Below are 26,702 nucleotides of genomic sequence, written 5' to 3' on the forward strand. Positions count from 1 at the left end.
CTAGCATCCATTATAGTCTGACTCGATCTCTCCTATCCTGTGCCCTGTCCTGTCTAGCTTGCACTCCCTGACTAAGGTTCTTCAGGCCATTTCAGCAAGCCAGAGCTTAAGTCATTTCAGAAATGCCCTCCTCTCCCGTCTTGTGTCATGTTGCAACGGATGCCATGGGGCAGGCCCACTCTGAATTGGATGACTGGGTTCTTTCTACCAAGAGACAAGGGAGGGACTGGTTGACTTTAAGAAGCTAGTCTCCCCATCCCTAGCCGGATGGCTGGCATCTCCCTATTTTTCAGTTGAGCACACCAAAGGACAGGGCAGAGGAGTGGCCATAGGTCCCGAGCATTTGTGGAATCATCTGTTGGGACAGCCTGCCCTCTCTGGGCCATACTCCTCCCCATTCTGAAAAATGGCTCAGTTGCTCCTAATATATGCTGTTCTCCTCAGCAGGGCATCGGAGAGGAGTGTGAGATAGAATCTAGAGCCAGAAACCTGGGGCTGGGTGCAAGGGCTCACGCCTGTAATTCCAGCACTTTGGGAGGCTGAGGTGGGAGGATTGCTTGGGGCCAAGAGTTTGAGACCAGCCTGGGCAACATAGCGAGACCTTGTGATATGGTTTGGCTGTGTCCCCATCCAAATCTCATCTTGAATTGTAGCTCCCATAATTCCCTCATGTTGTGGGAGGGATCCAGTGGGAGATGATTGAATCATGGGGGCAGTTTCCCCCATATGGTTCTCGTGGTACTGAATAAGTCTCACGAGATCTGATGGGTTTATGAGGGGAAACCCCTTTCACTTGGCTGTCATTCTTTTGTCTGCCACCATGTGAGACGTGCCTTTCACCTTCCGTCATGACTGTGAGGCCTCCCCAGCCATGTGGAACTGTGAGTCCATTCAACCTCTTTCTTTTGTAAACTGCCCAGTCTCTGGTATGTCTTTATCAGCAGCGTGAAAATGGGCTAATACACCCTATCTCTACAAAAATTTTTAAAAATAAAAAAAAATTTAGCCAGGCATGATGGTACATGCCTGTAGTCACAGCTACTTAGAAGGCCCAGGGAGGAGGACTGCTTGAGCCCAGGAGGTGAAAGATGCAGTGAGCTATGATTGTGCCAGGTACTCCAGCCTGGGCAACAGAACAAGACGTTGTCTCAATAAACAAAACAAAACAAAATAGAGTCAGAAACCCAGGACCCAAACCCAACTGTGTGGCCTTGGGTGTTACCTAATCTCCCTGAGCCCCACTCTCCCAGTTTATAAAGTGAGACTGAATGTCATCGTCCGTGCCTAGGATGACTGGGTGAGGAGGGAATGCCATGCTGCAGGTGCAAGTGCTTTGTTCAGCTCCTCAGCAGATCCTCCATGTGGGGCTGGGGGTAGGTCATTGCTCCTTGCCCAGCTGTCCCCCGATGCCCTGTACTGGCTCAACATCTGCATCAGAGGTTAGTGTGAGGGGACAGCAAACCTCTGTCTCTTTGCAGATGTCAGAGAATCACTTCAAGTTATTTAGGGGTGTGTGTGTGTGTGTGTGTGTGTGTGTGATGGTCCATAGGGTCATGGAGTTCAGCCTTCTTCTGGGGAAGGTCCCTGTTCCACACCCCCATTGGGAGGAGAGGTAAGGGGGTGAAAGAAGGCTCAAGATGCATTCCTGAAGAATGAAAGAGGCCAGGCGCAGTGGCTCACGCCTATAATCCCAGCACTTTGGGAGGCCGAGGCAGGTGGATCACCTGAGGTCAGGAGCTTGAGACCAGCCTGGCTAATATGGTGAAACTCCGTCTCTACTAAAAATACAATATTACCCGGGCATGGTGGCAGGTGCCTGTAATCCCAGCTACTGGAGAGGCTGAGACAGGAGAATCGCTTGAACCTGAGAAGTGGAGGTTGCAATGAGTTGAGATCACACCACTGCACTCCAGCCTGGGCGACAGAGTGAGACTCTGTCTCAAAAAAAAGAAAAAAGAATGAAAGGGCCTCCTGGGTAGGAGACAGATGGGGAGTGGGCAGGGTAAGTTGGGGCAGTGCTTGGAGGAGGGAGACGAAGTGTGGGTTCCTGCTGCTTCCTCCTCCTGTGCCCCTCCAAGGTATTCCAGGGCTCACTCAGCGCTGGGAGTAAGAATTCCAGGAGCCAGATACTGCTGAGGAAGGAGGTCTCTGACTGAGATCTTGGCAGAGAGGCTCAGAGAGGGGAGAACCACCCCCCAGTCTCCCTCCCACAGACGGCCTCGGGGGACGTGAGCAGGAGAGGGTCCCTGCCTTACTGCCTGTGACTGCCTGTCACTGTGGAAGCCTCCAGCCCTGCAGGCCCCTAATCAAAGTGACAGCTCCCACGGAAAAGTGCCGCTCCTGGCTGCCACAGGCCCGAGACCTCGTGTCTCAATCTGGCATGGCGCCCCGGACACTGAGTGCCTAGGACCAATACAGCGCATTCAAGGCTGCCCACACTTAGCCTCAGCCTCCCTGGAATGGCTGTGGCTCTCTGCATTTTCCCCAGGGAGCCTCCACCGGGGAGCTGCACCCTAAGGGCTCTCTGCTTTGTGGAGAGGGGCACACTGGCCTAGTCCCCATCTGGGCAGATCTGGAAGAGGCATCCAGGGCGGCTGAGGGTCCCAACGTGCTTCCCCTCACTGCGCCCTCCACCTCAGGGGCAGTTGCTGGCATCTTTTTTTATTTTTATTTTTTGAGATGGAGTCTCTATCGCTCAGGCTAGAGTGCAGTGGCGTGATCTCAGCTCACTGCAACGTCTGCCTCCCGGGTTCAAGTGATTCTCCTGCTTCAGCCTCCCGAGTAGCTGGGACTACAGGTACCCCACAACCACGCCTGGCTAATTTTTGTGTTTTTAGTAGAGATGGGGTTTCGTCATGTTGGCCAGGCTGGTCTCGAATTCTTGACCTCAAGTGATCCACCCGCCTCGGCCTCCCAAAGTGTTGGGATGACAGGCGTGAGCCACCGCGCCTGACCAAGTTGCTGGCATCTTCTTGCTGGGGGCCGCCCTCCACCCCCAGCTCTCAGATAACTGAGGAGACAGGAGAAAGCCAGGGGAGGGGGGTGGGTGTTGGGAGGGTCATGGCCCAGGGCAGGCCCAGAGTTCACCAGGCCAATGGAGAAGACAGCTTCTCTAGCTGGAGCCCCAGAATTCCAGGGCTCCTGGAAATCTAAGGACCCATCCCCACTGCCTTAGGCACAGCTGTCACTCCCCTCCCCTGCCCCACTCCCACAGTGCTGGTCACTCCTCCTAGGTTGGGTGGCTGAAAAGGTCTGGTTCCATGTCTGCCTACCCCTCTAGACTGTGAGTGCCCAGAGGCAGGTACCAGGCACTGCTCAGTGGTACTGACCAGCATCCCGCCTGAGCCCAGCACAGGGCTGGAGGGAGAGGTGATGGATGACACACAATGGATGGCCAGTGACTTCACAGGTCCGACTTAACAATCTGGACTGGAGTATCAGGCCTCACGTCTCCTGATGACCCCTAAGATAGTGCCCCCACGCCCCCGTTCTGACCCAGTATTGAGGTGCATGGGGACTGCGGGAAGAGGGAAACCAGGTAGAGGGGGGAGTCCGCAGCCATCTGGGCAGCCTGTCTCTAGCTGGGACTCTCTTCTGGAGCTGTGACCTTTTTTGTTGTTGTTGTTTGTTTGTTTGTTTAAGACAGAGTCTCATTCTGTCGCCCAGGCTGGAGTGCAGTGGTGTGATCTCAGCTCACTGCAACCTCCGCCTCCCGGGTTCGAGCGATTCTTGTGACTCAGCCTCGCCAGTAACTGGGATTACAGGCATGTGCTACCATGCCCGGCTAATTTTTGTATTTTTAGTAGAGTTGGGGTTTCACCATATTGGCCAGACTGGCCTCAAACTCCTGACCTCAAGTTATCCTCCTGCCTCGGCCTCCCAAAGTGTTGGGATTACAGGTGTGAGCCTCCGCACCTGGCCCTGGAGCTGTGGTCTTTTCTCCTCTCCCCGCACCTGCTCCCTTCATCTTGGTGTGGTGGGATTGGGGAGGGAGGAGCTTTTACCGCAGGGACCGTTGCCCAGGAAGTAAGGCCTGAAGAGGCTGTGTTACAAGAGGAACAAAGACCAGACAACATCCTCAGCCACAGGACTGGCCTTCCCCACTCAGTGCCAGCCCTCCATTTCTGTCTCCCTCTCAGCCCCCCCTTTCTGATAACTGAGCTGCCGTCTGTGGCACTGCCTAAGCTAGAGCTGTCCGTGGCACCCCCCACACACCCCACATCCCATTGGCCACCAAGTCTTGACAGTTCTACTAAAGAAAAGGCTCCAGAATCTATTTCTCCATTTCACCTCACTTTCCTTCTTATGTACCCTCGAGCCAGAGACACCTAAAAACACTAAATGCTCCTGCTCAAACGGCTTCTGCAATGCCCATCACCTTCAGAACAAAGGTCAAAGCCCAGCCTGGTGGCAAGGCTCTTGCAGGTGGCTCCTGCTGTCCTCTCCACACCCCGCACACTCCCTGCACACACCCAGGACGCTGATGGCCAGTGACTTCACAGGTCCAATTTAACAATCTGGACTGGAGTACCAGGCCTCATGTCTCCTTATGACCCCTAAGATGGTGCCCCCCCGCCCCAAAGAGCCATGGGCTTGCAGGCCTCAATGCCTTTGCTCCGGTGGCTTTCCTGCCTGGGATCCTCTCTTTGTCTCCAGTATCCACCATCAATGTCACTTCACATGTCAGTTTGCCTCTCCCTCCTCTGACTTCTTTTTTTATTTTATTTTTATTTATTTATTTTTTTTTTTTGAGACAGGGTCTCCCTCTGTTGCCCAGGCTGGAGTGCAATGGTGTGATCTCAGCTCACTGCAGCCTCCACCTGCTGGGCTCAAGCAATTCTCATGCCTCAGCCTCCCAAGTAGCGGGGACTACAGGTGCCCACCACCACACCAGGCTAATATTTTGTTTTTTTAGTAGATGAGGTTTCGCCGTGTTGCCCAGGCTGGTCTCGAACTCCTGAGCTCAGGCAATCTGCCCAGTTTGGGGTCCCAAAGTGTTGGGATTACAGGCGTGAGCCTGGCCCCTCCTCTGACTTCTTGAGGCACCCTGAATCCACTTCTAGGAAGCCTGGTATTATCTTGGAACAAACTCATCTGCATGTGTAGTTATTTAGATAGCTTTTTCCTGACAGGCAGATATGATATCTTTTAAAAACGTGAATCCCCCAAAAGCAGCTTACACATAGTAGGTGGTCAATAAATGTTTGGTGAATTAATGAGTTACTTTTTCTTTTTTTTTTTTTTAAGACAGGGTCTCGCCCTTTCGCCCAGGCTGGAGTGCAGTGGCACAATCTCAGCTCACTGCAACCTCCACCTCCTGGGTTCAAGTGATTCATCTGCCTCAGCCTCCCGAGTAGCTGGGACTACAGGTGTGTGCCACCATACCTGGCTAATTTTTGCATTTTTAGTAGAAATGGGGTTTTGCCATGTTGGCCAGGCTGGTCTCAAACTCCTGGCCTTAAGTGACCCACCTGCCTCAGCCTCCCAAAGTGCTAGGATTACAGGCATGAGCCACCATACCCAGCCAATTAGTGACTTTCGAATCCAGACAGACACATATGCTCCAGAAACACCCATCAGTCAGATACTGTCTTGCTCAGAGTCACGCTTTTGGTGTCCAGCCTGAAATAATTGGGTGGGGAGGAGCTGGTCCCAGTCACCAGAGCAACCTGGCCTTTGCTTATGCCGTGACCTATGCCTATAATGCCCCTACTCCCCTCATCCATGTTCCGAGGCTCAGCCCCCTCTTCCTTCAGGAGACTTTCCTGGTGCCCCCAGGGACTGCAGCTTTGCCTTTGTGCCCTGAGGGTATGTCCCATGTGGCAACCACAACCCTTATCTCTTTTCACATCTGTCTCCACCCAAAAGACCCACTCAATCTTGGGGAGGGTGGTAAGCAGAGAGATTGGATCTTACTTGTCTCCGGCCTACAGGATTGTGTGTGTGGAGCGGAGGACACAGTGGGTGCCCCATGAATATCACCAAAAGAGAAGACAGCCCTCAAGAGGGTGTCTGAGGTCAGAGCGTAGCCTCTGGCAAAACTGCCAACCTGGGCTGCAAGGTAGGTTTCTGTTGGCCTCCCCCAGGAGCCAGGGGTAAATTCCCGCCTTTCCCACCTCCCCACACTGGGCCTGAATGTGAATCTGTTTGCTCTGCCAACAGCAGCCTGGGCGGTTCTTACTATCCCTATGGCCCCTGTGCACCTGTCAGCTAGAATCACCCTCATGGAGGCATTCACCATTTCCCCCAGAAATCTGCCTTGCAGCCAGCTGCCCCTTCCAAGCTCATAGCCAAACCTCTGCAAAGTCACCCCAGCTAGGGAGAAGCAGAAATCCTGGTCGGGAGTCCAAAGGAAGAGGGGCCTCCCCCTTGTCCCTGGGTTGCAGTGCTATGTACCTTGCTGGCCTTGGCCTTCAGAGACCACAGACCTGAGCTGGAGCCTGGGACCCCCACCCCGCAGATGAGACCCTTGCCTGAAAGCCTGTGGCTACCAGGAGGCTCCAGGCTGGAGAAGTGCTGCTTAGGAGTCCTGATCCCAAAAGATCCCACAGGGAGAGTCCCTAGAAACAAAGACCCAAGAGGCGGCCTAAGGACCCACAGATTCCGAGAGGTCCTACAGAAGGGTTGTCCAGATGCAGAATAAAACTTGCTGGCATCGGGGGGGCTTCAGATCCTAAGACCCCATTGAGGGCACCCCAGACGCAAAGACCCCCATGGAGGGAGGCCACAGACCCAAAGCCCCTCCGAGGGGCCCAGACAGAGATACTCCCCAAACCAAATTTGTGGGAGCAGCGTCCCTCCACACTGACCTGGCCCTGAGGGGCTCTTCCCCAAGCTGAGCTGCCGAAGCCGCCTCTGGTGGGCCCGCCCCCCGCAGTGCACCTGGGCCTGGGCCGCCGAGTTCAGCTGGATGTTGCAGACATCACAGAGCGTGTACGATGGCCGCTTTCTCTCTCGCTTGGGCTTAGGTGGTTCTGGGGGCCGAGGGGGGCACTCAGCAGCTCCAGATATGGGGGGCTCCTTCTCAGCCAGTGGGGGTGGGCTCAGTGGCCGCTTCATATCTGAGTGGATAGAGAGGGAGACAAATGAACGCTAAATGGTTGTGAATACTTAGAGCAGAAGGGGCTCAAGACCGGGAGACAGGGAGCTCTGTATCTTCTGTATCCCTCTGACACGCCCCAGCCCGAGGATGGTGGAAGGGCGCATAATGGGGTCTATTTCAAGCAAAGCAGCATTAAAACTTGGGACTCTTGGCGGTGGCTCATGCCTGTAATCCCAGCACTTTGGGAGGCCGAGGAGGGCAGGTCACCTGAGGTCAGGAGTTTGAGACCAGCCTGACCAACATGGTGAAACCCCGTCTCTACTAAAAATACATAATTTGCTGGGCATGGTGGCGCATTCCTGTAATCCCAGCTACTCAGGAGGCTGATGCAGGAGAATTGCTTGAACCCGGGAGGCGGAGGTTGCAGTCAGCCGAGATTGGGCGTCATTGCACTCCAGCTTGCACAACAAGAGCGAAACTCCATTTCAGAAAGAAAAAACAAAAAAACTTGGGACTTTCTGGAAGGGTGTCTGACATGTCTACACACGGGGAGGCCAAGACACCTGGGGACTCGGAGGGCCACAGAACATATCTCAGAGAGGGGGACTGGGGTCTTGGAGGAAAGGTGGTCACTGAGGGAGAGGCAGCGGCAAGGCCAGCTGAGTCACATTTGAGGAAGCGAGAGTCCTGTTCTCAGCTCCGCAGCAAGCGCTGGCAATCCTGTGACAGCCAGGCATGTGGCGCTTACTGGAGATGCAGCAGCTGCCAGCCAAAAACACAACCTTCCTGTGCCCTGCACCCAGCAGGGTGACATTCACAAATGGTGACAGTGTGTGAAGCCATCCCAACCCCTGCTCCACGTGGCTCCAGATGCCCCCTGCTGTCTTGGCCACGGAGGCCGAGGCAACAGTTGGTGGTTTCGGTAGAGACCTGAGCCTTGCTGCCTGGTTCAGCTGAACACAGCGCCCCTGCCCCCGCCCTGTCCCCCAACGCGTACACACACATGCGCGCACACACACACACACACACACACACACACTCTCTCTCTCTCTCTCTCTCACTCTCTTTCTCTTTCTGTCTCTCCTGGACCCTCAAGTGGCCCCTCCAGGCCCCCATCTCCCATAGACAGTCTTTGCTTTCCAAGTCACTTCTCTGAAACTTGCCCTACCTGACTTGTCTGCCTCTAACCATTTCTATTCTGGGGCTGCTCGGTGAATTTTGCCTTCACTTGGAAATCTGCACGCATGCTTCTTGCCTCTGCTTCAGACAGGGGCTTCCTGAGAGCAAGATCTGTGTCCCTCCCTCAGGCTGGGGCAACCCCAAGGCTAGGGCCTGGGTGAGTCATTACTGAGCCCATCTCTCCTATTATGGACTGAAGTGTGTCCCCTAAAAATGCATATGTTGAAGTAATAACCCCCAGTACCTTAGAAAGTAACTCTTATTTGGAGATGGGGTCTTCAAGGAGGTAATTAAGTTAATGAGGTCATACTGGTGGGCCCTAATTCATATGATGGGTGTCTTTATTTTTTTCAAGATGGAGTCTTGCTCTGTCACCCAGGCTGTAGTGCAGTGGCGTGATCTCGGCTCACTGCAACCTCCACCTCCTGGGTTCAAGTGATTCTCCTGCCTCAGCCTCCCGAGTAGCTGGGACTGCAGGTGTCCGCCACCACGCCCAGCTAATTTTTGTATTTTTAGTAGAGACAGGGTTTCGCCATGTTGTCCAGGCTGATCTCGACCTCCTGACCTCAGGTGATCCTCCTACCTTGGCCTCCCAAAGTGCTGGGATTACAGCCATGAGCCACTGCACCCAGTGGGAGACAGAGTCTTACTCTATCACCCAGGCTGGAGTGCAGTGGCACAATCTCGGCTCACTGCAACCTCTGCCTCCTGGATTCAAGCAATTCTCTTGCCTCAGCCTCCTGAGTATCTGGGATTACAAGCATCTGCCACCACGCCCAGCTGATTTTTGTATTTTTTTTTAGTAGAGATGGGGCAGTGCCATGTTGGCCAGGCAGGTCTCGGACTCCTGGCCTCAAGTGATCTGCTCACCTCGGCCTCTCAAAGTGCTGGGATTTCAGGTGGAGCCACCGCGCTGGGTCTCATATGACTGGTGTTTTTATAAGAAGAGGAAATTTGGACACAGTTATAGAGGGAAGACCATCTTCAAGCCAAGGAGAGAGGCCTTTGAAGAAATGAACCCTCCTGATACCTTGATCTTGGACTTCTAGCCTCCAGAACTGTGAGAAATTACATCTCCACTGTCGAAGCCACTGAGTCTGTGGTACTTTGTTATGGCAACCTAAGCAGACAAGCTCATCTCCCCAGAGGGCATTTCCTGTGTTCTGAGGCCCATGCTTACTTTGCAGATCAGACCAGTCCAGTGATGCCACAATGTCTTCACAAGACCATACGTCCAACAGTGGAGCCCCCATCTGAACAAGGAAAATTAATTTTACAAGCCCATGGCCAAAAACCTGCCTGTAGTCCCCAGATGCCACCCCCATTCTCAGTAAGCTGCTTGTCCTTTTTGTGAGCAGTGATCCCACATAACATGTCTGTCGTGACAAGTGTGGGGACTGTGTGTGGATGGAACAGAGGAGCATAGCGATAAGGGCAGGAGCTCTTTGAAATTTTATGTATGTTTAAAATTTCAGTAGAGACAGGGTCTCGCTATGTTGCCCAGGCTGGTCTCGAACTTCTGTGCTCACGTGGTCTGCCTGCCTCGGCATCCCTAAGTGCTGGGGTTACAGGCATGAGCCACCATGTCCAGCCAAGACCAGGAGCTCCATGCTGATTCACACCTGGGTTCACATCTCAGCTCTGTCATTCACTGGCTGTGTGACCTGAGGTCAGTTCCTTCATCTGTACCTCTGTAGAATGGGAGTGATCAATAACAGTTCCTAAGTCATACACACATTGTGGGGATTAGATGAGCTGACCTATAATCTATGTAATACGCTTCTCAGTGCCCTACAAAATCAGCTGGTTTTTTTGTTTGTTTGTTTGTTTTTGTTTTGTTTTGTTTGAGACAGGGTCTCACACTGTCGCCCAGGCTGTAATGCAGTGGCGCTATTTCGGCTCACTGCAACCTCTGCCTCCCGGGTGCAAGTAATTCTCCTGCCTCAGCCTCCTGAGTAGCTGGGACTACAGGCGCGTGCCACCACTCCCAGCTAATTTTTGTATTTTTAGTAGAGACAGGGTTTCACAATGTTGGCCAGGATGGTCTTGATCTCTTGACTTCGTGATCCGCCCACCTCAGCCTCCCAAAGTGCTGGGATTACAAGCGTGAGCCACCGGTGCCCGGCCAATCAGCTGTTATTAATACATAGTGTGTCTGTCTCTTGCAGCTTGTGAGTGAAGTCTGTCACCCTGTGTGTCTGTCATGATGTACCTGGGTCACTGCAAATGTCTCTGTTACCCCATTGTTTGTTGAGGTGAATCTGTGTCACTCACTCTGTGTGCGTGTCACAGTGTAGCTGTGCCATGGTGTGGGTGTTGTTGTGCCCAGACCATGAAATGAGAGTGTCACTGAACATCTGAGACTCACTATGTGATATCGGTTGAATTGTGTCCCCCAAAATTCAATATGTTGACAACCTAATCCCCAGCACTTTCAGAATACGACCTTATTTGGAAATAGGGTCATTGCAGATGCTATTAAGATAAGGCCAGACTGGTATAGGGTGGGCCCCTAATCCAACATACATGATTGGTGTCCTTATAAAAAGGTGAAATTGACTGGGCACAGTGGCTCACGCCTGTAATCCCAGCACTTTGGGAGGCTGAGGCAGGTGGATCACGAGGTCAGGAGTTGAAGATCAGCCTGACCAACATGGTGAAACCCTGTCTCCACTAAAAATACAAAAAAATTAGCTGGGCGCGGTGGTGGGCGCCTGTAAGCCCAGGTACTCAGGAGGCTGAGGCAAGAGAATTGCTTGAACCTGGGAGGCGGAGGTTGCAGTGAGTCAAGATCGTGCCACTGCACGCAAGCCTAGGTAACAGAGCAAGACTCCGTCTCAGAAAAAAAAAAAGAGAGAGAGACAGGGTCTTGCTCTGTTGCCCAGGCTGAAGTGGAGCAGTGTGATCATAGCTCACCGTAACCTCAAACACTTGGGCTCAATAGATCCTCCAGCCTCCGGCTCCCAAAGTGCTGGGATCACAGTTATGAGCCACTGTGCCCAGCCTTGCTGACACATATTGATCTTGGACTTTTAGGATCCAGAACTGAGACAATAAACTTCTATTGTTTAAGTGCCACCAGCCTGTGGCACTTTGTTATGGGAGCCCTAACAAATTAACGCGCCATAGATCTGACCCTAGTGTGGTCATAAGTGCTTGGTGATTTGATGGTCCAAACCCTGCTGCTAAGGTTTGGATGTTGTGGCTGGGCGGCAGTCCCACAGATAGCCTCCAGGTGGCGCAGCAAACATCCAGTGGGAAGGTAGGTGAAGACTCGGTATCCCCTGGACATGACAGACCCCAGTCCCCACACTCAAGGGGCAACGCAGCTGTCTCCTGGAGCCACACCACGGATCCAGGGTATAGCTGTTCCCACAGAGGGCACACTGGAGGTCACTGCCATTGTGAGAAGGCCCCCATTACTGCATGGAGCCCCCCACCAATATTTTGCACCTTCTCACCTCTAGATGGAGGTCATCACAGCGACTCTCCTGCCTCTCCATGTCCTCCCCAACCCTCCCAGCAGGAGGAGGCAGGAAGAAGGTCTTAGGTGCAAGTGTTGGTGGGGGCAGAGGTCCCATTCCCTGGGTGGAGGCTTCAGAGGAATGAGATCTTCCTGGCCTTGCCAAGGAGAACTGCCTGCCCCGCCAGCATGGGGACGGGGTATTTTGAAATCTCAGTGTAATTTATGACAGGCGGGCCGGGGACATGGCCCAAGAGAGCAAATATCTGCCATGCAGCTGATTAAACCTCTGTGATATATAGCCTCTGGGCTCACGGGGCCGCCTGGATTCCAGGCTAATTGTGTTCCCCCCAGCCAGGCTGCTGGGCCTGCCGCAGCCTGCCCTGCCTGACCCAGCCTTCCCAGCTGTTCCCTTAGGAGCCACACTGCCCCAGCTAAGCTAGGGGAGCCCAGTCAGAAAGTGTGGACGGGTGGGCAGTGACAGGGGCACACAGGTCTATCTAACCCTGCCCTGAGCATCGGCAGCTCGGCATCCCCAACCCTGGCCCGTACTCAGAGCCAGCATGACCCACGCTAGCAGGACCTACACTTGGACGGGACCTAGTCCATATGCTGCCTTAAGCAGATGGGGAAACTGAGTCCTAGAGCAAGGCAGTGGACTTGCTTCAAAGCAAATGGAAAGACGATGCATGAGCTGATTATAGAGGCTTCCCTGTCTTTCTCTTCGCCCCCCAGCTGCTTACGTCAAGTCTTCTTTATGAAATAACAACCCCATTTATTGAGGGCTTACTGTGGGCCAGGTGTTTGACAAAAAGGATCTTTTTTCTTTTTTGGGGGGGATGGGGTTTGACTACGTTTCCCAGGCTCCAGGCTGGCCTCAAACTCGTAGGGCTCAAGTGAACCTCCTGCCCCAACCTCCCAAGTAGCTGGGATTACCGGCATGTGCCACCATGCCCGGACAGGATCTCTCTTAAACTTCACAATTCCATGAGATGAGCACCATTATTAACCTGTTATCTCACTGCCTAGATTAGAGAACAGGCTTTGGGAGGTTCTGTGGCTGGACCTGGACCTATGCTTGTCTGACTCAAAGCCCAAGTCCTTACCCATTGCCCCACCCCACCTCTCCTTAAAGCCTGCCAAGCCCTGACCTGAACTGATGGGGTGGGGAGGGATTCAGAGAAGGGCTCCAGGGAGGGGCAGGGTTGTGCAGCCCCTTCAGGCCCAGTGCCTGGCAGAGAGGGGCTACACCCTGGGTAGAAAGAGGTGGGGCCAGGGCCAAAGAGGTGGGGAGGAAGGACAAGGGGAAAGCAGAGAAAAAAAGCGTGTATGTACCCATCCGTCTGTCTGTCTGTCTGGGATTCCTACAGGAAGCTGGTTAAATCTCCCTCTGTTCCCTGTCTTCCCTGAGAGATGGGCTGAGGCTGCTGCAGAGAGGGCAGGGGTTGGGCCCTGGGAGGGAGCCAGCCACTTGGAGGCAGCCTCACACCACCTGCACTGGAGAGCTGTGTAGCCCAGGTTCTGTCTGCCTGTCTGCCTGTGCGTCCGTCAATGTGGAGCTGGGGGGGTGGGGTGAGGGGAGCACTCAGGCAGGGCTCTGGGGTCCCATCTCCACCACTTCTGGCTGGGTGACAAATGCACGTGAGGTCCCTGGGTTTCCATGGGGTCCTTGGCCACCGTGAGGTGATGAGATTCCCTGCCTGTACATCCAGAGAGGGCTGAATGGAGGGGGCTGTGGAGGCCAGAAAACAGGCAGCAGATGGTTGTTTCTGCTGCAGCCTGGGAAAGGAGTCCTCCAGAAAAGGCTGCTTCTCCTAAAGAGGTAACCGGAGAGGAAGGTTCGAGGCCTGTCCTCAGCCTTTGGCAGAGCATGAAGGGTTCCCTCCTCAAGCCCTTAACAAGCCCAGTTACCCTCTGGCGTTTTCCTCCATGTCAGCCAACAGCCACCCTCCGGCCTCTGCAGCCTACTTCCCAGACCAGGCCAGGCTGGCTGGCCAGCCAAACTTGGGCCAGACCCTGCCTCGCTGGGCTTTGGTTTCCTGTCTTTAAAGAGAGGGGGCCAGGTGTGGTGGCTCTTGCCTGTAATCCCAGCACTTTGGGAGGCCAAGGCAGATGGATCACCTGAGGTTGGGAGTTTGAGACCAGTCTGGCCAACATGGTGAAACTCTGTCTCTACTAAAGATACAAAAATTAGCCAACATGGTGGTGAGTGCCTGTAATCCCAACTACTCGGGAGGCTGAGGCAGGAGAATTGCTTGAACCTGGGAGGCGGAGGTTGCAGTGAGCCGAGATTGCACCACTGCACTCCAGCCCCAGAGACAGTGAGACTCCGTCTCAAAAAAATAAATAAATAAGTAGAAAATAGCCAGGTGCGGTGGCTCATGCCTGTAATCCCAGCACTTTGGGAGGCCGAGGCAGGCGGATCATGAGGTCAGGAGATCGAGACCATCCTGGCTAACTCGATGAAACCCTGTCTCTACCAAAAATACAAAAAATTAGCTGGGCATGGTGGTGGACGCCTGTAGTCCCACTACTCAGGAGGCTGAGGCAGGAGAATGGCGTGAACCCGGGAGGCGGAGCTTGCAGTGAGCCGAGATTGCACCACTGCACTCCAGCCTGGGCGACAGAGCGAGACTCCATCTCAAAATAAATAAATAAATAAATAAATAAATAAATAAATAATAATAGGCTGGACACAGTGGCTCATTCCTGTAATCCCAGCACTTTGGGAGGCCGAGGCAGGTGGATCACCTGAGGTCAGCAGTTTGAGACCAGCCTGGCAAACACAGCAAAACCCCATCTCTACTAAAACTACAAAAATTAGCGGGGTGTGGTGGCAGGTGCCTGTGATCCCAGCTACTCGGGAGGCTGAGGCAGGAGAATCGCTTGAACCCGGGAGGCGGAGGTTGCAGTGACCCGAGATTGTGCCACTGCACTCCAGCCTGTGTGACAGAGCGAGACTCCATATCAAAAAAATAAAAAATAAAATAAATAAGAGCGGGGATTGGGCTCCTAGATCCTTTGCAGGCTGAATTGTGGTGGCCACACAGAGCAGCTACTGTGGAAGGCAGTGGAGGCCAAGGTATATGACTCTGCCTTAGCCTGGGAGAAAGGCAGGGTGGGTGCGCCTGGTGGCAAGCGCCTGTTACCCCCAGAGCACAACAGAAACATCGCCTCCATGAATCCTCAGAACAATCCTGCGAGGCTTGACACATGAGGCAACTGAGGCTCAGCGTCACAAAGAGAGGCAAGTAGGTAGGGCCAGGTCTCCTCCACTCTATGAGGCAAGGGCAAGGGGTGAGGACCCTGGCAGCCTCCAACCCAGTCATTCATGGGGTCACAAGCAGGAGTGTGGGATCCTGGCGTTTCCCACCAGCCCAGCTGCAGAGAGAAGTGCCTGGAAGAAGAGAAGCTTAATCTGTTCCTGTCCTAGCAGAGTGCAAGCCCTCCTGAGCCTGGGTACCCGCTGAGTGTCTCTGAGGGGCCGTCAATGAGCATTTTGGCTTCTCCACCCTGCCACCTCCCCACTGCCCTCTCCCAGCACTGACACCTCCCCAGGGCAAGGAAGGGGAAACAGCCCTCTTTAGTGGTGTGGCCACCATAGAGTGGCACCCATCCCAGCTATTCCATGGGTCCAGGGAGCTGGGGTCACCGAGGGCCACACCCTGAGATCCCCTCAGAGGATCCAGAGGAGTCAAGTCACCTGCGCCAGCCCCCAGCACATACACCCCTGCTTTGCCAGAACAGGAGACCCAGGGGCTAGGCAACAGCTGGTCCAGGTGCCAGGTGAGGGGTTCCGCTGGACACACCCAAAGCAGCCATGTCTGTCTGCCCATCTGAAGTGGTGACAGAGGAAGCCTGTCACCTTCCCCTGGGGCCTTCTGGGTGCTGGGGATTTCAGGAGTGAGCTGCTGAAAGCCAACACTCCAGCTCCAAGGGAGGGAGAGAAGGCATAGGAGGTGAAGGAGCAGGACGGTCCAGAGGTGAAGTCACTGTCCCCCACCGCCTCCCCTCCCCGGTCTGCTCTGTCCTCACCCCCAGTTGTCTGCATCCTCCAGAGGGCCTCAGTCCCTCCTGACACCCCCAAAGACAGGGGCTGGCTCTGCTGGCCACTGAGACTCCCCCAAAGACCCCTACCCTCAGGAAGAAAGTCCTTCTTGCTGTCTAACCTGCATCTCTCTTTGCAGGGTCTACAGTGGCAACACAGAACAGCTGCCTGTAAGGTGGGGTGGTTGTCTCCGTACCCCCCGTCCTTGCCTCTGCTGCCAGGCAAAGCCCAGGAAATCTGACCTGTTGCCCTGATCACACTCAGCAGGCACAGGAGAACCGCCTGCCCCATGCCCCCTCCTAGGAGCACCAGGGCTCAGGATCCTGGCACAGCCCGGGTTTATCTCCTGCCTGCTCTCCCTGCCCAATCCCATAGGACCCAGAAGGGGAGCTCCCTCAAACCCCACTCCCTGCCTTCCACTAGTCACCACGTCCAAGTCAGGGCAGGGGCCTAAGTCCTGGAAGCCAGAAGGAGGAGGGTTGGCAGCTCCTGAGTTAGACTGTTCCTGAGTTGTGGGTGGGGGCAGAGTGCTCTGGCCAGGGGCCCCCCCATGCCCCTTGCTGAAGCTGAGACATTCTGCACGTTGGGGTTAGGAAGGGGCGGGACAGGAAGTCCTCCAATGACTGTGAATGAGGTGGAGGGTGGGGGAGCAGGAGTACTCTTTACACCCCCCAAAAGATAATTGTTGCTCTTCCCTCCCCCACCCCTTCCCTTCTATTCCATCTCAGTGTTGATAGGGGTGGATCAACTTTTGGATTCTCTAAACTTCTTAAGAAAAGACGGTGGGTTATTTGGTCGCGCCCCCTATCTCCAGAGAATGGTCCTCTCCTTAGGGTGGGTGGAAGTAGAGGGGGAGTCTCACCCTCTACTCCCTCTCTCCCCCTAATGGGAGCTGGAAGTCCTTCTTGCCATCACCCTTGCTGTCCTCCTCGCGACCTCAGTTTCCGGCTAAGTTGCGGTTCTTTCCCGGTCATCAGGCGAGAAGGGTCTCCGCCGCTGCCCCCAGCCCTGCAGAGCCACCTAAACGCTGAGCACGCGGCGGGCCCCCTCCCGCCGGCTCTGCCCCCGAGGTGCGTGGGTCCGGGATGGGCGGCGGGGAGTGCGGGCCCGAGTCCGGCGCCCGCGCCTACCTGGAGAGCGCCCCGGACAAACCCGGCTGTGTCCAGCCGCTCGCGGCCACCCGGGGCGGTCCTGAGTCGCAGCTCCCGGCCCCGCGCCTCCCGGGACAGCCGCCGCGTCTCCGAGCCCGCCCCCGGGCGGCCCGACGGGAGCAGGTGCCAGGAGCCGCGCCGCCCCGGCCGGCCCAGGAGAGCCTTGGCGGGAGAGGGGCTCAGCGGTGGGGCTCCCCGGTTGGGAGGAAGAGAGGGGAGACTCGGAGGCTCTCCTGGCTGAAGAGCTGGGCACACGGGTGAGTATCCCGCCTACCCCGGCTGACCAGGCCCAGTGTACCTGACGGCCTCCCCAGGGGTCCCAGAGCTCAGGGAAGAGGACCCCAAAACCCCACCCCCCTGTCAGCACCCCCTTCCGCCCCCGTCTGCTACCTCTGGCAAGCAGGCCCCTCTTTTGGGAGGAAACTCAGGGAGTGGGAGGAAGTTGACATTCATGGACCACCTGCTGGGTGCCGGGGGATCACAATGAAACCTCAGAACCACTCTGCCCAGAGCGGTGCAGTTCCCCATTTTACAGACCAGGAAACGAAAGATTGGTGACTTAGGTGGGCGCGGTGGCTCACGCCTGTAATCCCAGCACTTTGGGAGGTCGAGGTGAGCGGATCACTTGAGGTCAGGAGTTCGAGACCAGCGTGGCCAACATGGTGAAACCCTGTCTCTACTAAAAATACAAAAATTAGCCGGGGGTAGTGGCATGCCTGTAATCCCAGCTACTCAGGAGGCTGAGGTGGGAGAATCGCTTGAACCTGGGAAGCGGAGGTTGCAGTGAGCCAAAATCACCCCATTGCACTCCAGCCTGGGTAAGAAAAGTGAAACTTCGTCTCAAAAAAAAAAAAAAAAGATTGTGGACCTTAAGTAACTGGTTCAAAGTCACACAGGAAGTGGGCACTAAATGGGAGACTCCGGGCTGCTCCTAGGCACTGCCTCTGGAGGTCAGGGGAGACAGCCAGAGTCTGCTGGGGAGACTTCACCGGTGTGTGTGGCTGAGAGTCCTTTCTGATTCCTACCAGGGGATCAAAGCACAGGGTCCAGCACACAGTGGGCACACACGGGGCACAGAGCCAACCAGGGAGAGCAGGAGGCAGGGGCTGGTGGCACGACCTCCTAAGAGCACTGTCACCATTCTGTTATTGGAGAAGCAATAAAGGGCAAGAGAGCAAGAAAGAGCCAAGGAAAGCGGACACAGAGGGCTCTTGCAGCCAAAGAAGAAGTGGTGGTGCCACTCACCTGCCTGGCATGGGGCAGGCCTACTGGGGACCAGGCCACGCAGAGAGGAGGCCCCATGGTGGGGAGCCTCAGGGATGCCTCACCCACGGTGCCACCAAGTCTCCTAGCACTTCCTGGTCCACCCATCCACCAACTCACCCCTGCCCTGGGCCTTGCCCCTGCTCTCCCCTCAGTCTGGAACATCCTCCTGACATTCACAGAGATACCTCCTTGTCACTCAGGCCTCAGTTCAAATGTTACCTCCCCAGGACCCCTTTTCCCCAGCTTCATCACTGTTAGTCTCAGACTCAGTTTACCACCCTCTTAGGGTATCTCTCAGGTTGTAATTCTTTGGTTTGGACCCTGACCTGTCTCCCCAATGAGGGCAGGGCCCTTATTTCCCAGCTATCCACAACACCAGTGCAAAGCTTACTGCATACTTAATAGATGCTCAATAAATAGTTGTTGAATGAATAATAAGTGCATTTCCACTTTTAAGATAAATCCACATTAAATTGTACATTTTAAATGGGGGAATTGTATGGTATGCAATTATATTTCAATAAGGCAGTTACTAAAGATTTTTTTTTTTTTTTTTTTTTTTTTTTGAGATGGAGTCTCACTCTGTCGCCCAGGCTGGAGTGCAATGGCGCAATCTCGGCTCACTGCAACCTCCATCTCCCGGGTTCAAGTGACTCTTCTGCCTCAGCCTCCCAAGTAGCTGGAACTACAGGTGCATGCCACTACGCTAGGCTAATTTTTGTGTTTTTAGTAGAGACAGGGTTTCACCATGTTGACCAGGATGGTCTCGATCTCCTGACCTCATGTTTCACCCGCCTCAGCCTCCCAAAGTGCTGGGATTACAGGCGTGAGCCACCACGCCTAGCCAAAGATGTTTTTAAAAAGTAAATCCAGGGTGAGGAGGACAGTCATGGTATACCATATGTACCTCACTATCCCACAGCACACGCATCCTCTAACTTAATCCGGTCACACTGCTCTCCATCACAGTCCACATCCTGTGGCTGTCCATGGAGAACTGCAGTTGTTCAGACTTGGAAGGGATCTTAGAGGTCATCCCGTCCCTTTTGTAGCAGCTTTGACAAGGTATCCTCTGGCCTCTGCCTGAACATGCCAATGATGAGGAGATCACTACCTAACAAGATGGCCTATTCCACTATGCTAACGTTAATTAAAATGGGAGGTTGGAACCTGTTTCCCTATAATGCTTGCGTACTGGTCCTAGATCTGCTGCCTGGTAACAGAGAAAACGTGCACTCCACCTTCCACAGCCAGAGAAACACAGCAGGCAGCTTCTTCCTAAAGGGGCTCTTCTCCCAGCTAAAGAGATCCATTTGCCTCAGCTATTCTTCCCCTGACGTGGTCACCTCCTCCAGGAAGCCTTTGAAGATGTGCCTCCCTCTTGTATGTGCTCCCAGGGCACCTTGTATGAGACCCTAACACTGCCCTTATCACACTGTATTAATTAAACTGTCTCTCCCAAACCCTGCTTTGGTTACCTGACTATACTGAGGGCTCCTCCCCCAGGGTAGTTCTGGGCCTTCATTCATTTCCTTTGCCTGGTACCTTGCATGGTGACCAACTGACCTGATCTAAACCACTTAATTAAAAATGTGTTGAATAAATGGTTTCTGGGTGTTGGATTAACCCAGTTACATTCCTTTAAACTCCTTTGTTTTTTTTTTGTTTTTTCATGGAGTCTTGCTCTGTCGCCCAGGCTAGAGTGCAGTGGCGCGATCTCGGCTCACTGCCAGCTCCGCCCCCTGGGTGCACAACATTCTCCTGCCTCAGCCTCCCGAATAGCTGGGACTACAGGTGCCCGCCACCACACTCAGCTAATTTTTTGTATTTTTAGTAGAGACAGGGTTTCACCGTGTTAGCCAGGATGGTCTCGATCTCCTGACCTCATGATCCGCCTGCCTCAGCCTCTCAAAGTGCTGGGATTACAGGTGTGAGCCACCGCGCCCGGCACATTCCTCTAAACTCTTTTAGGCTTTTGGTATCCTCCATAGAACAGAAAAAGGGACAGCACAACCTCCCCCCATCTCTGCCCTCCTCTGTGAATGCTGCCCATCCCTCAGTTTTTCTTCAGCCCTGAACTAGCTCTACATATAGCTGAGCGTCCTTGAAACCCCCAGGTCTATTTTCACGTGATGCACTGGTGAGTTCAGCCTCCCTATCCCAGCCCCCCGAGCGAGTGGTAGTTTCCTGCGCTGGGAGGCCCAGACCGCATGTTTGGGCTTCTGGCTCTCCCATTCTGCTCAGCCTGTTGAAATCATTCAGCAGGACCACAGGTGCCAGCTTAGTGCCACCCACAAAGACGTGGCTTCACCTAGATACCTAGGAATAACACACCCCTAAACTCCAACTCTGCACGCAGGCAAAACACTGCCGTCTATTGTGGGCCTTCTGTGTGCCAGATCCTTCCCATGCCCTTTCCCACTCATATTGTCCCCTACTAACCCTGAAAGGTCGCTACTACTCTCCCAATTTTGAAGATAAAGAGGGGGAGGCTCTGGCCGGGCGCGGTGGCTCATGCCTGTAATCCCAGCATTTTGGGAGGCCAAGGCGGGCGGATCACGAGGTCAGGAGATCGAGACCATCCTGGCTAACACGGTGAAACCCCGTCTCTACTAAAAATACAAAAAAATTAGCCGGGCGTGGTGGCAGGTGCCTGTAGTCCCAGCTACTGGGGAGGTTGAGGCAGGAGAATGGTGTGAACCCGGGGGGCGGAGGTGGCAGTGAGCCAAGATGGCGCCACTGCACTCCAGGCTGGGCAACAAAGCGACATTCTGTCTCAAAAAAACAAAACAAAACAAAACAAAAACAAAGATGGGGAGGCTCTGAGAAGTTAACTTACCCTCCCAAGGTCACATAGCTAGAAAGGGGCAAAGTGGGGATTTGAACCCCATTGGATGACTCCAAACTCTAGGCTGTCTCTTTCCTTTATACCATGGTGCTTCTAAAGGCCTTATCCCAATATGCCCAGTAACTTTTTTCCTACAAAGGTGGGGTGAAGAGGAAGAACGAATGGAAAAGCTCTTTCTGGTAATGGAGAGCTGGGGGTGCGAGGTGGTGCTGGCCCTCCCTGGTCCACCTTCCACTTGCCCAGTGAGGGATTCAGGCCCCTTAAATATTGCCCTCGCCACTCCAGAAAATGACGCTTAGTCTAAATAAAGCCTCTGAGTCTCCAGTTTGACCATTCCAGCTCTCACTACTGGCCAGTCTCATCCACTGTCTCCTCTTCCTCTGTTTTGTCTGTGGATGACTCTTCAGCCCTAGAACAGTGCCTGGCACATAGAAAGTAACGAAGACATATTGCTGGATTTGAGGAATGAACCAACTCTCACTGTGGGTGCAAAGAGAAATGGATCAGGCAGCTTGCTCTGACTGTGTGAGTTTAGGCAAGTTACTTCCCCTCTCTGAGCTTCAGTTTCCTTATCTCTAAAACAGGGCAATTAACAGGTAACAGTGTAGAGGATGGTGTGACATCATGCCTGCAAAGTACCCCATATAATATGTGCCCAACTAATAGTAGGGGCATCATTAATTAGGTGTTGCTGGTCCTGGCTTTAGAGAGAGGGACATTGAGGCTCAGAGAGGTGAAGGAACTTATGCAACCCTCAACATTACACAGCTTGGAAGAGGCCCATACAGAACAGCAGCTGATGGGCCTGGATTTAAGGCTGTGCCCTTTTTCTTGCTCCTGGGGCCTTTCCCAGATGTTTGATAAGTGGTAACATTTCTACTACAAAGATAAGAGGTGTTAAAAGAATTGTTCATAATAATAACACTAAGGGCCCCAGCTGAAGCAAAGCCTGTAGCAAAGGGACTCAGGCAAGGATCAGAGACCCCGGCCCAGCCAGCAGCTTCCCTGCTCGGCCCACAGCCCAGACTGGGGCTCGGACGGGTGGCGTCATTCTGGACTCCTGGGCTCTAGGATGGTGGGAGAGGCCCCAACAGTGGGTAGGCCTGTCCCACCCCACCCATCATGGGTTCTTTCTGCCCCCACTGAAAGGGCAGACTCTCTACTGGCTTGAACAAGTCCACTGTGACCCCTCCCCCAACGTTTTGCCTCCTAAAATAGCCCAGAGTCACCATGTGCCCAGGGCGGCTCCCCACTGGTTGCAAATCCCCCTGAAATCAAATCCCCATCCTGCCCCAAGGAGGACGGCACCACCTCCTGCCACCGCTGGTCTCCAGCGCCAGCCAGGCTCCCCCAGTGGAAACTGGGACAGTTGTCCTTCACAGTGACCGGGACATAAATCCCCAAATAATGAGACAGGCACTGGGAACACAGAACCAGACACGGTGCTAATTGGTTTGCTTCTGGGCAGAGATGATGTGGAGACAACAGTAACAGGCCTCAGTTTCCCTGGCGGTGTATTGGGGTGGGGGGATGCAAGGGCCGGGGATCCCTGGCTGGGCTGATTTTCTACACCTTCTGACTGGCCTCACAACCTACTAACCAGCCGCACTTTTTAGGATATTAAATTCCCAGATGTAAAAGTAAAGGGCTGGGGTCTCCTGGTCCAGGTCCTGAGGTAGGAAGCCTAGAATCTCTACCATGATCCAGAAACACTTTCTTTCCATTAAGAAAAAAAAAAAATCAACCAAGACTCAGATCCTTCCCAGTATGCATGGGGACTGGGGGAGCAGGGAGGTGGGGAACCCAGTGCAACCTCCCTGCTCCTCATGTGAGGTTGGTAATGGATTCTTGGACAAGCCCAAGGTCCTCAGTTTGCAGGAATCAGGATGAGATTATCACATTAAACTTTCAAAGTCTTTGCTCAAAAAGCAGCAGCAGCAGCTGACACCCTTGACTCCCCCAACTTTCCCACTGTCACCTTCTCCTGGACCATGACCAGATGAGCTGCAGATACAGGCCACGTGGAGGCTCCACTGCGCTGGGGCAGAGGCAGGGGCATGGACAGGATGATCTCCCTGGGGATGGCCTCAGGGTTGTGGTAAGATGGAAGGGGGAGGAGGTGGGGGAGAGAGGTGAGCATGTGTGTCTGCGGGTGTAATTTGGAGGGACTGCGGGGAACTGGAGTAACTTGAAGTCAGGCAAATGTGTTTATGTTGCAACTTCGCCACTAACCGTGTGACTGGGAACTTGTCCCTTCTCTTCACATCTTAGTTTCCTTGTCTGTAAAATGGAGATAATGGTAACAACAATGCCTAATAACAACTCCTCTGACTCAACGCTGATGTCTGAGAAGATTAAATAAGATAACATAGAATATACTAGCCAGACACGGTGGCTCATGCCTGAAATCTTGGCGCCTTGGAAGGATGGAAGGACCAGGTTGGTAGATTGCTTGAGCCCAGGAGTTTGAGACCAGCCTGAGAAACATGACAAAACCCTGTCTCGAAAAAAAAAATATATATATATATATATATATGAACAAAAATTAGCTGGGCATGGGGGAGACTGAGACGGAAGATTGAGGCTGCAGTGAGCCATGATCATGCCACTGCACTCCAGCCTGGGTGACAGTAAGACTCTGTCTCAAAAAAAAAAAAAAAAATACTGACCAGGCACAGTGGCTCACACCTGTAATCCCAGCACTTTGGGAGGCTGGGGCAGGAGGATCATTTGGGCCCAGGAGTTGAAGACCACAGTGAGCTATTATTGTGATACTGCACTCCAGCCTGGGTGAAAGAGCAAGACTGTCTTCCCCCATCACCCCCCAAAAAAAGAAAGAAGGAAAATGCCCTAGAAACTGTAAAAGCCCACTGTGATGTGAGGGATGATGTCATTAGTTACAGCAGGAGGGATGGCGACAAGACCATAGAAAGAACTTCCTCATAGTTGTGCACTGGAAACTAATGGAGCAAAAAAAAGAAAGAAGACAAACAGGCTTGGGTAGAATGCCAAAGACTCATCAATAATCCACTCTCCCAACCCAGGGTGCCCATCCCCATGTGCAGGCTCCCCTCCTGCCCATCATCTTGCCTCCCGAGGCTGCCAGGCAGCCGTCAATTTTTCCCAACCCAGACCTCTATTCAGCTTGTATTTGTTGCCAACACAACGGAAATTATTTCAACCTCCTCATCCAGCTTGGCAGAGCTACCTGGGGTGTATAGAAGAGGCCAGAGCTGGAAGAAAGGAGGCTGGAAATTGGGGTGTCCAACAGCGGGGTGGCCCTCTCTCCAGAATATTAGCTGCAATCGCAGCATTCTAGAAGGCAGTCAGCTTCTTAAGAGGACAGCCTTATACTGCCCCATGGAAGGGAAGGGAAAGCCTGAGGATCCAGGGGTCCTCACGGGGACCTTGGCCACCTTTCCTCTTACTTAAAGAGCTGCATTCAGAAGGTGTTGGGAAGGAAAGGCCCTGACTACCAGCCAGGTTCAACCCTGCGGAAATTAAGATCTGTAAGTCTCCCTGACCCTCCCTTCATTTCCTGAAGTTTTATTCAGTTTGTCCAGCAGGATCCTCCCATCCTAGCCCACTGATTCAGGCCTTGGGGTCCTATCCTCCTCCTCAATATGAGAAACTAATCCTAACCCATCCTAACCTCACAAGGATGGAGGCAGATTGGGGATGACTCCAAGATTCCAGGGTCACCTGGGGTGGGGAAGGGAAAGCCTCCAAGTCCATTGGCTGAGGGAGATGGTAGGGTATCCGTGGTCCACCTTGCTGGCCAGGGAGCAGCTGCTGACCACATCAAAGTCCTCCTCTCAAATCAGTCTGGTGGGTGGAGGCACACAGCCGTTGCAGGCCATGAAGAAGGAGGCCTTTCAAAACCAGCTGAGAGGTTCCAAGAAACGCCCTGAGGACAGGCTGTGTCAACATGTCCTGTGACCCCCAGGCCCGCTGGTGCAGCTTCCAAGCAGCTTCCCACAGCAGGGCCACTCAGAGGCCTTGGCTGGAAGGCAGGGCAGGGTGGAGGACAGAGCCTGAGCTCCAGGAGCCATCAGACCTTGGGCAAAATCCTTACCTCTCTGATCTATAAAATAGACTCAGTAGTATATACCTCATGGGGTTGTTGGGAGAACCAAGAGGTGATATAGGGATCGTGTCTCCCTTTGTGCCTGGCACAGAGTAGGGGGTCGATAAATTCACTCAATAAACATTTATTGAACACCTACTATATGCCAGCCCGTCCATTCTGTACCCTGGGATCTAGCAGTGAACGGAAGTCCAAAGGGCCCTCATGGAACTTGCAAATCTGGGTTGGGGGAAGGATGGGCACAGACAATAAGCAGATAAACACATGAATCAGGATGGATGAGGGCTTGCCGAAGACCGGTACTCAGGAGGGGCCCCTCTGGAGGGGCTCTGTCAGACCTGGCTGACCTGAGGGACAGGCCCGCCTGAGGGTTTTTGGCCACAGCCACTCACGGGAGTCACCTGAGGAGCCTTGGGAGATTCTGATGTCCAAGCTCTTCCCCAGGAATTTTATTTTTTTGAGACAGAGTCTGACTCTGTCACCCAGACTGGAATCCAGTGGTGCAATCTCTGCTCACTGAAACCTTCACCTCCTGGGTTCAAGTCATTCTCCTGCCTCAGCTGGGATTACAGGTACCTGCCACCATGCCCAGTTAATTTTTATATTTTTTAGTAGAGTCGGGGTTTCACCACGTTGACCAGGCTGGTCTCAAACTCCTGACCTCAGCGACCTGCTCACCTCAGCCTTCCAAAGTGCTGGGGTTACAGGCGTCAGCCACCACGCCCAGCCTCTTCCCAGAGATTCTGATGGGCTTGGTCTGGGTGCAGCCTGAGACTGTAAAATTCTGCCCAAGTGATTGACATGCAGTGAAAGCCTCATGCCCAGCAGGCTTCCCTGGCTACAGGAGCACCACCTGGGGAGCTTGTCTGGCATCCTGGGCTGGGCTCCACCCCCAGGGGTTCAGATTCAGGAGCTTGGGGTGAGGCCCAGCATCAACAGGTGCCCAGATTCTGAAGAGTTTCTAGGAGAGCAAGGGCAAGCTCCAGAGACTGGCTCTCAGAGCCTTCCTCACACTGAGCCTGGCCACACTGCATGGGACCACCTGCTGCTCCCAAGAGCACTGTCCCACTGCCTTGCCCCCAGCCTAGCAAGTCCCCTGCCTTTCTCCAGGCAAGTCCTGCTCCTGCTCCTAGGCTTACCATGAAGCCTGAAGCTTCCCACCACCTCAGCCCCTTGGCTGAAGCCCCTATGCCATCCTGTTCCATGGCATGCTTCATGTCTGGCTGAATCCTGGGCTCCTAGAGGTAGGGCCAACTCATCCATGGCACGTGGCACCAAGCCCAGCACCTCACAGGGTGACCTCAGTGATCCGCTCGCCTCAGCTTTCCAAAGTGCTGGGATTACACGCATGAGCCACCACGCCTGACCTCCTCCCAGAGATTCTGATGGAATACCAACCTTCTGTTGAAGGAATACCAAATCTCTTCCAGCCTCCCCTGCTCCCACAACTGGGCCAAAGGTGGCAGTGTGGTGACTGGCTCCTCTAGATCCCTGCTCCACCCCCTGACCTGAGTCTCTGGTCCCAGGATTCCTCTTGTGGCATCTGGCTTCTCTCCCACCCACTGCACTCTTGGCCTTGCCCTAAGGGCCAGCCCTGGGAAGGCAGACAGTGTACAAT

At 53.9% G+C, this 26,702-nt stretch overlaps 1 protein-coding gene across 2 annotated transcripts in view; it reads right to left on the reverse strand.

Annotated features, from left to right (window-relative positions):
* Positions 1-26,702, reverse strand: part of ZNF385C (zinc finger protein 385C) — a 71,381-nt gene that overhangs the window by 29,146 nt on the left and 15,533 nt on the right. For both annotated transcript variants that reach the window (XM_009251748.4, XM_054546416.2), the window contains exon 2: positions 6,810-7,061. In XM_009251748.4, coding sequence (XP_009250023.1) covers positions 6,810-7,059 — 250 coding nt within the window. In that variant the 5' untranslated portion in view covers positions 7,060-7,061. The remainder of the gene's footprint in view (positions 1-6,809; positions 7,062-26,702) is intronic.

The sequence above is a fragment of the Pongo abelii genome, chromosome 19 (genome assembly GCF_028885655.2).
Source record: "Pongo abelii isolate AG06213 chromosome 19, NHGRI_mPonAbe1-v2.0_pri, whole genome shotgun sequence".
In the NCBI taxonomy this organism is placed as follows: Eukaryota; Metazoa; Chordata; class Mammalia; order Primates; family Hominidae; genus Pongo; species Pongo abelii.